Source organism: Pelobates fuscus, chromosome 5, assembly GCF_036172605.1.
Source record: "Pelobates fuscus isolate aPelFus1 chromosome 5, aPelFus1.pri, whole genome shotgun sequence".
Lineage (NCBI taxonomy): Eukaryota > Metazoa > Chordata > Amphibia > Anura > Pelobatidae > Pelobates > Pelobates fuscus.
Window position 1 is genome coordinate 28,320,708 of NC_086321.1, and position 12,043 is coordinate 28,332,750.

Here is a 12,043-nt window from a genome sequence, read left to right on the forward strand (position 1 = left end):
GTTGCCTTGGCCTCTAAATTCCCCAGATCTCAATTCAAATTACCATCTGTGGGATGTGCTGGAACAATAAATCCAATCCATGGATGCCCCACCTTTGACCTTGCAGGACTTAAAGTATCTAATGCTAATGTCTTGTGGAGTTCACGCATACCACAGGACATATTCAGAGGTCTTGTGGAGTTCATGCTTTAACGCATCAGATTTGGTAGTACAAAGGGGAACTATACAATATTAGGCAGGTGGTTGTAGCTGACCAGTGTATGCTTTTTAAATAAGAACAATTATTTTAGGTATGACACGTATACTTCAGCAATACAGTTGCAATCAAAATGATTCAACCCCCATAGAAAATCAGGTTTATTGTCAAAATGTACAGACTTTCATCTGTTTGCAATGAGCAAATCAAACAAAAGCAATTGAAATAGATCAACACAATGTATGCAGTGAAACGTGACACTCAACAAACCCCTAGCCAGTTCAGGTATTTCAAGGGATCCAGCTCAAGCACATCTGGTGCAACTAATGAAGCCCATGATTAGTTGCATCAGGTGTGCTTGAGACAACAGCTGTTTTGCATATTTATGCTGTTGTGAGGGATTCAATTCAGGGGGGTTGAATCATTTTGAGACTGGAGAAGTCATATGTTGCATTTTCAGTTGAATTTGCGGAAACCACTTGAAGCATTCATTGTGTTGAGCTATTTCAATTGCTTTTGTTTGATTTGTTCGTAGCAAACAGATGAAAGTCTGTAAAAACTGACAATAAACTTGATTTTCAATGGGGGGTTGAATACATTTGATTACAACTGTTGCTGTTTAGATCTTTGGCATTCTGTTTCCAAACATAATCATATGTTGCTCTACCACAATCCTGAAAATATGTAGCTCAACATCAAGTGGAAAGCCAAGGCTAGAGAGAGTTAAGAGTTTAGATAATATATTGTTATACCACCTACCCATTAGTGCGTCCGTCTCTGCACACATAGCATAATAGTATGCTCTTATGTCTTGGATCTCCCTATCTGTAAAGTGCCCAGTACAATTCTTAGTGTATGTAGAATAGTAGTCCACCGGATGCATATTCTGTAAGGGTATCCATTTCGGAATAGTTACATTCTTGTACGCCACCTAATACATTAAAGTGAAAGTTGGATTTTAGTTTTTGACCATTTAAACCTTCTGTAATGAGTCTAAACAACAAAATAGACATTTCAAGTAACACTCCGTTAACTGATGAATTGGACCTGTGCTGTTACTTTAAATAAACTAGTAGGAAAGCTATATAACATGACATATAAAGGACATTAAATGTACATTTTTTTAAAACATATTTTTTACTTCTTTTTTTTTTTTTTTATAGATTCAAGGGGACCCTTCACCTTGGCGAAATCAAGGTTAGTGAATTAATTATTACGAAAATAAATAAATTTTATTGAGAATAATGAAATAAAAACCAAATAGCCTTGGAACTCATAAAAAAGTCTTGCCTGTTAGCTGCAAGGTATATATCAATCACTAATGAATGTAGCAATTTAAACTTAGACAGAGTTGATGCCAAAAGTGATAATTACAATTCGAACCACTATTAGATGTGGCAATCTAAACTTAAACCAAGTTAAATGCTAAAAGTGATAATTGCAATGCAGACTAAACCTTGCAGGCAATCAGAGAGTGCAAAGTTACTAGCACAAGATGGAAGTCGAAAGGATGGGGGATAGTATGTATCAATCACTTTTATTTTTTTTTTTTTTTTTTTTTTAATTATGTCTTTATTGAAAAAGTTTTTCATTATTATTTGACATAGACAACAAGTATGCTGAAACTAATACAGATCAACAAGTGTACACAAGTATCAAACAAATACATAAGTGATAGATGGTACATGATCAAACACAGTGATCGCATGTTCAATTATAGACCCGCATGACAGCATACTAACATAGATTAACCACGACAAAACCAAAAACAACAACAACAAAAAAAAAAAAAAAAAAAAAAAAAAAAAAAGAAAAAAAAAAAAAATTTCCTTAGAGCATCTTTTCAAACAACTCCCTTTCCATGGACTGAGGTTATTGGCTTCTGTTTTAATTTTATCCCTTCTTTCTCTGTCTATGCAGATATCTAATTTAACCATAGGAGAACTATCCAAATAATATATTATATTTGTCTAACCATTCACAATACCATCTCTTTTTCTTAGAAGTAAAAGTCGCATTATTGATCAACTCATATTCCATTGATAATTGGAATCTAATTTGGTCTATCAATAGTCGTTTGTCAAACGACTTAGATACTTTCCAGTGTCTTGCGATAATGATTTTAACCGCAATCAAAGAATGAATGGCAAAACAGAAATCTCTTTGTGAATCTAAAGACATATTCAGATGTAAAATAGCCGAAGCAGCATTCTCCGGAATTCTATTTGTAGTCATTAATGAAAAAATATTAAACGCCCAAGACCAAATAGACTTAACAGCTGGACATGTCCACCAGATATGTATGTACGTACCTAAATGGCTACCACATCTCCAACAAGTTGGATCAGAAGAGTGAAACATTTTAGCTAGTCTAGCAGGTGTATAATACCATCTATAGAGAACTTTGAAGTGGCATTCCGACAGGTTCAGACAATGGATATATTTATTCACCCGAGTTAAAGAGGAATTCCAATCGTCTAAAGAAATTTGTAGTTCTAAATCTTGTTCCCACTTCTTAATCAAACTATATGGGGACTCTTTAAGAAGTTCCAGCATTGATAAGGCGACAGCCATGCTTTTTTTAATGGGTTGAGACTTAAATATAACTTCCAACTTTTTCGCATAGATAGAAGACGATTTGAGCACATTTTTATGAATATAGTTTTTTATCCGTAGATAAGTAAAAATTTCCCTGCGTGGAATGTGGAAAATATCACTAATGCTCTGAAATGGCAAAATATTATCTCCTTGCATAATTTGTGAAAACTTTATTCTATCAGCGTTAGCCCAGTTCTTTAAAGAGAGATCTTCTATAAGAATTTGCAGTATGTCTAATGTGCATGATTTGGGTATCATATTTCCTAGGGCTAGTTTTTTCTTAATTAGTAACCACTCTTCTAGAATTTGGAATAGTATCGTTGAGTTCTTAAACAAATTCATTAGAGAGTTCTTTGTAACTATCCACATCGAATGTTGCAGTCTGTCTGTTTGGACCATTTCAGATTCAATATTATACCATGGTTCTAAGACCTGCTCAGGGTCCTGAAGGAGGTAGATATGTCTAATGATATTAGCATGATAACTGTAGGTAATACTAGGAAAGTTTAAACCCCCGTTAGACAGTTTTCTAGTTAATATCTTTTGAGCAATTCTAGGTTTTTTATTATTCCAGATAAAATTATTGAAACTGGATTGAATCATAGCCAGCCAGGGCCCAGGGACTTTGAGTGGAATCATAGAAAATAAGTATAGCCATTTAGGCAATATATACGCATTAATAATATTTATTTTGCCTTGCCAAGAAGTTTCTAAATTTTTCCATCTTTTTAGTTTGAGATTCATATTTCTCATAAGGAACATTATATTCCTCTCCATTATAGCTGTCACTTTGGTAGTTATATATAGTCCTAGATAATTTAATTCCAAGTCTGTCCATACAAATTTATAGGCGTGGGCTAAAGTGTTTACCAGGTCGTTGTTCATATTCACATACATTACTGTGGATTTGGTTATATTTAGCTTAAAGTTCGAAATTGTAGAATATTTATTAATTTCGATCATTAAAAATTTTAGAGAAGACTCTGGGGATGTAAGAGTGAGTAACGCATCGTCCGCGTATAATGATATTTTAGCGTCCATCGAATTCGTATGGACACCTTGGATCAAAGGATTATTCCTAATATTGATTGCCAAGGGCTCAATAGACAAGATATACAGCAGGGGGGAAAGAGGACATCCTTGTCGTGTACCGTTTTTAAGTGCAAACCACCCTGCTGTGATATTTGGTCCTACCGTTCTCGCAGTGGGGGAGGAATACAGAGCCATGATGGCGTCGTGTATCCATCCAGTGAACCCAAATGCAATAAGAAGTTCGCTAAGATAACCCCACCCGACCCTGTCAAATGCTTTTTCGGCATCTAATGACAGGGCCAGGAAGGGAATCCGATATCTGTTGGCCCAGTCTAGAGTGTCAATTATTCTTCTAGTATTGTTTGATGCCTGCCTACCCGGGACAAACCCTATCTGATCTGGATGGATCAATGTCGCAATAATAGTCTTTATTCTGTCAGCAATTATGGCCGCATAGATCTTCATATCCACATTAATCAAAGCTATAGGTCTATAATTACTAGGGTTGTTACTAATTTTATCAGGTTTCAATATCGGAATAATATTAGCCTGTAGTAATTCAGTTGGAAAAAATTTGTTTAGAGCTATTTGATTAAACATGTCTGTTAAAGGATTAATTAATAAGGACTGCATCTGTTTATAATATAAATTCGTAAAACCGTCAGGGCCTGGTGTTTTATTAATAGGGAGTCTATTTATTTGGAATTTAACTTCATCGGCCGAAATAATCTTGTTTAAAATTAATAGATCATGCGCTGAAACTTTTGGGATCTGCGTGTCCGCTAAATAGTTTTGAATATCCATTAGATTAGGGGACATTTTGAGGTTATATAGATCTTCATAAAATTGATTGAATCTCTCCCCTATTGCAGCGGGTGTTGAATAGACCTTTTGGCCATCTATCAGTTGTTCTACTCGATTTTTCGCGTGGTAATTTTGTAGTCTTTTTGACAAATTTTTATTAGCTCTATTACCTGTACCATAGTTTTTTAATCTTAGTTTGTAAATATTTAATTTAATTTTTTCTTCCACTTTTAAATTAATTAGTTTTTGTACATCATTTATTTTAGTTTTCATTTCTGCAGATGGATTTTGTTTATTTAGCTTAGACAAGTTATAGAACTCGATATACAGATCAGATAGGGTCTTACCCTTCATAGACCTCGTTATATGGGCTAATTTAATTAGATAGCCTCGCATAACTGATTTGTGTGTACACCAGTTATTTGCCGGCGATGTATCAGAGGAGCTGTTTTCTAACCAAAAGAATTTTAATAATTGGATTAATTCTTCCTTATTTTTCGTATCATTGATAAGAGCATCATTCAGTCTCCAAGTAGTACGCACCCTAGAAGATCTCTTGCCAAAATCTATTAGAATGAGACTATGATCAGACCATAGACTCTCTTTAATTTCGATTGAATTACATAAGGGTATCGAATTTGCATCTAATAGACATAGATCAATACGTGAGTATGAACCATGCGCACACGATTGGTGGGAGTAGTCTTTTTCCAGTGGATGTAATAGTCTCCAAATATCATGTAAATTATATTGTTTACAGATGTTATTAAATTTTTTAGACTGTTTGACCATTCTTTTATCAATTGAAGTAGTCGGGGTATATGTCTTATCCATTTTAGGGTTCGCCACACAATTAAAATCGCCAGCTATAATTAGATATCCCTTAGATACTTTATCAACTCTATCCATTATAGATAGAAACTTTGTCATAGGGTCAACATTCGGTAGATAAACATTTACTAAAGTATAGGGCAATTTATCCATTACACAAATGATAATTATATATCTAGCTTCTGGGTCCAATTCGATATATTCAATTTGCAAATCTATATTACTGTTGAAAACAACTGCAACTCCTCTTTTTTTCTTGTCTCTTAAGGAAGCATGAACTATATTATTAAATTTGTCTCCACCCCATCTTTGCTTAAGACCCTGCAACCAATGTGTTTCCTGTAGGAATGCCACTTGGATGTTATGTTCCCCAAGAGTATCATATAATCTGCTCCTTTTTTTATTGGTATTTAAACCTTGGACATTTAACGATAGAAATTTTAACATTTCTGTTTGTCAATAAGATATTCGAATATACTTATATTTAAACCCCCAGTATCCATATACAGGAATTTTACTGTCTTTTGTTGTCCTGGATTTAACAAAAAATTCATATGCTCTATAAAAGGAAAAAACAGACACATAAAAAAAAAACAACACGACAAAGCACCAGACTACACCAAACACGAACAAGTTAAAATTGGATCGGAACAGATCCATCATCTTCATCCAGCCAATGGCTAGAGAAAACGAGGAAAAAAAGAAAAAAGGAAAGAAAAAAAAAGAATTAACCGTAGATCTCTGATAGTGATAGAGATCAACGGAAACAGTGTAGTATCACTACACCAAGAGGAGCAAGCCGGCCACTAGGCCCAGAGAGCTGTCCTAACAAAGTCAACTATAAGTAATATATAGATGAGGAGAAAAAAAAAAAAAAAAAAAAAAAAAAAAAAAAAAACACACTTGTCAAACAAAGCTTATATCATAATTTGTACATTGTGTGTCCCCGAAATCTACATCGTGACCAATTTCTTAAATTATTCTATTGTTAAAGCTATTATTCTACTATTGAGGCTATTATATAGCATATATACTATTCGTGATTAGCCAAAAATGTTTATTAACCTCGTGAAGATATTCACACATATCCTATTTCATAAAAAGTATATCGCTATACTATATTGTGTTATGTCGTTTTATCAATGTGTCCCTCTATTATATTGTATTGTGTCATTTTATCCCTGTGAAACCGAATATACCCGTGGGAATCCTTCTGCAGTAGTATTAACTACATAATAAGTAACTACTTATATAATTGTGACATTACACACGTAACTGTTGTAGAGAAAAAAAAAAAAAAAAAAAAAAAAAAAAAAAAAAAAAAGAGCCATCTTAATATTAATTTGACCTTTTATACACCTAATTTACAGTTACCTTCCCCCTTCTTTCTTCAATATCTCATTCCTCCACCCTGTCTTTTATATTTTGTTTGTGCACCTTTACTATTTCCATTTTCTCTTTACCTTTTAACCTTGCTCCTGTCTTAAAAGTCAAGCATTCCTTTAAAGTAGTGTCTTTTTAAATTAAATTCAACTGTGATGCACCAACCATTTACTAACACACGTGAATTTACCAAATTATCAATAGATCCCTCAGTATTCAAAACCTATAATAAGGCTTGTTATCCTCAGTGACCATTTCATTAGGCTCTTCTAGGGGAGAAATGTAAACTAAAAATTTCTTTTCCTTTTTTCCTTCCATTTCTCCCTTTTCTTTCCTTTCTTTTTCTACCCATTAACCCTGAGGGGGGAGGTTATTGATAATTCTTAACTATCATTGCACCCATAAGCCCTTGACAATTCACGTTGCCCGAAGGGCAGCGTGAGAGAAGACAAAAAAAAAAAAAAAAAAAAAAAAATGCATATATATTCCGGTTTCCAACCCCAACCTTAGCCCTTAGATCATCTATTTACAAAGTCAAATTGTTCCTTTTCAGCCAGTCTATTAATTTGGTATTGGACTCAAATAGCTCTCTTTTCCCTTCGTATGACAGACTTATTTTAAGAGGATAGAGCCACCTGTATTTTATTTCATGTCGTCTGAGAATTTGAGTAGCTGAGCTAAACAATTTCCTTTTTGTTCTCGTATCAAACGATAGGTCCTGAAACACTTTTACATTTTGGAAACACCCCGAGGTTAACTGATTCTCTCTTGCAGCTTTCCAAATTTTTTCTTTGAAATCATAAGTAATAAAGCGTACAATGATGTCTCGCGGAGCCTCGTTCTGAATGGATTGAGGTTTAAATAATCGATGGCACCTTTCTATATAGTGATTGTGTGAGTTGTACTCCACACCCAGAGCTGAAAAATATTCCATCAAGGTTTGTCTTAAGTCTTCCGTTCTTCCCTTTTCTGCGATATTCCTAAAGCGCAAGTTTTTACGTCTGGAGCGGTCTTCGAGATCATTCATTTTAAGTTCCAGATCTGCGATCTTATGGTGCGCCTTTTGGCATTCTTCTGCTAAATTTTTTACAGTGAATTCCAAATCTTTAATTTGATCTTCAAATTTATCTATTTTTGTCGCTAGTACATTTATTTCTTGTTTTATTTCTGATTTTATTTCTGCGGCAGTTGCGGCGAGTTCCATTTTTATCTGTTGCAGATTGTCCTTTAGGGTAGAGCATAGGAAAGTAATTGTTAAAGGCTCCTTATTGGGCTCTGAATCAAGGATTTCCAAGCTGGCATCAGTATCATTCATCTTCTGTTTAAGACTTTTATGTTGAGGCGAGAAATATGTTGACAGAGATTTGTCCTGGGATGTATCTTTTTTCTCTTTCCTCATAGAGGATTTTGAGTCTTGTGCCTTTTTAGCAGCCATAGTATGGAATTACCTAAATTACGGTCCCACCAGTAATAGAAAGGCTGGCTTTAATAAAAAAGTATATAAGCTGACTTTACAAAATATATCCCCCAGGTGGGATAAGTAACCGGACTAAATATCTGATAAATGAGTATTAATTCACAAAAGGAAAACCAAAAAAAAAGTTCCTTTCTTTTTCTCCTTGCCCTTTCCCTCCAATTATTACAACTGCAGCGTTGTATATCAGTATTTTATGTCAGCAGGTACCACTCAAAAGTAGAATAAACTGCAGCCTCATATTATAGCAGCTCAGCGGCTGATTTGTATTTCTGCGGCTACAGATTAAATTAAATTGAAACAGCAGATTGAGACAGCTCGGCGGCTGGTATATATTACCACAGTAAAGCGTCGCTGAAGATCCGGCTGCCCCGTATCAATTTTCAGCGTGGCTGATCATTAAGAGCTGGGACACGGAAGTCCTGGAATCCAGCATGGTTAAAAAGCTGGCTGTCCCTCTGCTGATTGAAGGCTACGAGCGGTCGAACTGCCACCGATATATTACCAAATTTTCTGCAGTTCTAAATGAGCCCTTTCAGTTGATGGCATACGGTATGGGAGAAAAAGAGACCTGGTTCTTCTCGAGGTCGACTCCCGCCGGGCGCACCATTACATGGCGGGCCGCCCCTCCTCTTCCGTCATCACGCCGTCAGCGCGTCAGCACGCCTCAGCACGTCTGCACGTCATAACGCACAGTGTATCAATCACTTTTAAATGTAGCAGTTCAAACTTAGGCAGAGTTAATGCTAAACGTGATAATTACAATAACGAATCACTATTAGATGTAGCAGTTTAAACTTAAACCAAGTAAATGCTAAAAGTGATAATTATAATACAGACTAAACCTTGCAGGGGGTCAGAGAGTGCAAAATGACTAGCACACAATAGAAATCGAAAGGATAGAGGAGATCATGTAGTAAGAGAGGAAAATGTAAAGTAGGAATGAATATGAAATAGATACAGATCCACAGGAGCTGGATAAATCAACCTGATAATAGCTCCATACTACAAGCTCAAACACCCCAGCATATTGGCCAAACCCGATCACCCCAAAGTGGCTGTAACACACTAAAGAGTCCACTATTGGTATAATAAAATCAACAATTACATTGGGACAGCTGTGAACCTCCCATCAGCAACAGCTGATGGGAGGTTCACAGGAGGTACTTAAATGGAGGAGGGGGAGATTCAAGTTGATGCACTTTATTTGGCCCTTGAGAAAGGCACCTAGTCTGCCGAAACGCGCGTCGGGCTTTTCTTCCCGATGCGTGGTGAGAATAATTTATTGCAGCAGCTTTGAACAGGCAAGCTAAGAATGGAGAGCGAGAGAACAGATAAGTTATTTTTACAAAAAGCCAGAACAAATTGTTGGGGACTTTAACCCTCTCCAGGGAAGCAAGTCTGCACTTTCCAAACAGGGATATGCAGGAGAGATGTGTCTTACAGCAAGTGTAACACTTACTGAAAACATGACTGATGGAAAGGGATAATAGAAATACATTAGCATATGAGCTTTTAATAGTATTAAGGGAAGAAACATTTAATCGTATAAAATTAGTTAAGCAAGAGGGTTAGAAAAGTGCAAACTTATATCTGTCATGACAGGTTCACCTTTTTGAGCCAATACGGAGACGTTAGAAATGTTGAGGATCCATAGTTTTCACCCATATTTTCTGAAGGGTATGGATGTGGTAGATTCAATCCCAAATAGAGCATAAATGGTTGTGACAGGTTATGAGCTTCATTCCTTATCCAGTCTGCTGCTTTATCTGTATTCTTCCAATCTTCCTCCATTATTCTTTTTTTTGTTGCGTTTCCAGTAAGATCTGCAACGGGTCGTCCTTCTTGTCGGAGGAGAAATGGGACATCTCTCGTCCAGGCTTCCACACGGTTGCTGAAAGAGTGTGTTTAAGAAGAAAGTTACTGTCACAATGAGAGAGCACTCATATCTTTATGGGGAATTCAGTCAAAGGCATATGTATGTCATAGATTAAAATAAAATAAAATAAATATGTGACCTTTTTTGTTTTGCTCTTTTAAGCTTCTGGCTAATGTTACATTTATTTTAGCCTGATTAAATTGGTTCATGGGCCCACAAGTAATTGATAGACTTTATGCACCTTGGCCACTTCAGTAAATACAAAACACTGGTCAAATGTGAGTGGAGCACTAGGGAGGAACAAAGATCTTGCAAAGTACCAAAGACCTCTGCTGTCTAAATGGAGGTAAAGGCCTTTGCGTTAGCAAGGTGTCAAAAGAAGAGCCAATCATTGTGGTTATAGAAAAATCCAGGGACTATAACTACTGGCAACAGTTGTCACATGTATTTTGGAATTCAGGATAATTAGAAGCTTTATTAATCACAAAAAGTTTAATGCAATTTATCCATCATCTGCTGAATTTTTGAAATGGAGATGAATAATAATTTCTTCTACAGTCTTATAGCTGAGCAAAACATCGTAATCACTCACCTGAGAGAGTGAGATCCACTCACATAATCTTGTTTTCCAAACCTCTGTGTGACATATCCATTCATTTTTACAAGATCCATCCAAGTCAGGTAATCTGGATCAAGGCACTTGTAGTTATTCCAGGATTCCGTTAAATGAACAAACAGTCCGCTCCACATAGCTATGACAAACAAATGTTTTTTTTTTAGGAGTAGGTAAGGTGGTATCCATTGTATTTTTCCCCTAGTTGCCTAGTGATGGGCAGAGGTCTGTGACTCAACCAAAAATGTTCTTAATAGCCTTTATAGAAATGTTATTTATGGTAAAATTCACAAAACTAAGAATCTCTCCCTCATTTTTTGTACTGCAACGATTACTGTCCTTTACTCTTTACCCATGCGCAGTAATTTGCATGTTATGAAACACAAGAAAGACATAATAGATAACAGGATAATGGATCTGTGCTATTGCTCTTGTCTCATGAGGATCTAACAGGTAGATTGACTGCACACAGACAAATGGTCATGAGACCAGAGGTGGTATATCTCATTAAACAGTGCTACACAAAAACAAAGTGTCTGGGCACTCTCTATGATGTCGGAAACAACGTATTGACGTAACGTGGCCTTGTGAAATCAAGTTGTCAAGACCTGACAAAGGCCAAATCTTGAAGCTGTTGCCTCCTATATCCAGGTCTCCACCTAAAACCTGCTTATCACCCATCGAGAGTGCCTAGACCCTTTATTTTCGAGAGGATCTAACTGCTAAATAGATTTCCTAGTATTACCCCATATAGATCTATATTTTACTCCCTTTGTAAACAAGAAAAAAACAGATTTGAGAGAAAGTGAGATAGGAAATTATAAGTATTTTCCCCAATACTTTAAACAGTGACCCTACTCCTACCCATAGTCACGCCTAGCCAAATTCATTAGCGTGCAAATAGGACTGATTTTTATTAATGCTATCAATTTGGGTTTCTTAAATCCACACACTGATTCTTACTGTTTTAATGAATTTACATTCTTCCAAGTCTGATTAAAGACAAATATTGATCTACTGTTTCCAGTTTTGCCTGTGTACAGGGTGTTTCCGTTTATTGAATATGAGACCAGCATGTTTTGCAGCACTGTACAATAGAGGGAATACAGACAAACAATTAACAAAAACTGATACAAAAGGGACAAAGGACCATGCCTGTGTGCTCACAGTTTAGCAAACACAGAACTTTTATATCAAGATAACTTGTGAGTTCCCACCAAAGGTTGTAGTTAG

General features: G+C 35.9%; 1 protein-coding gene across 1 annotated transcript in view; it reads right to left on the reverse strand.

Annotated features, from left to right (window-relative positions):
• ARSK (arylsulfatase family member K) overlaps positions 1-12,043 on the reverse strand; it is a 58,090-nt gene that overhangs the window by 40,046 nt on the left and 6,001 nt on the right. The window contains exons 3-5 of the mRNA XM_063456750.1: positions 10,790-10,949; positions 9,930-10,212; positions 956-1,127 (exon numbers count right to left, since the gene is read on the reverse strand). Of these exons, the coding sequence (XP_063312820.1) occupies positions 956-1,127; positions 9,930-10,212; positions 10,790-10,949 (615 nt within the window). The remainder of the gene's footprint in view (positions 1-955; positions 1,128-9,929; positions 10,213-10,789; positions 10,950-12,043) is intronic.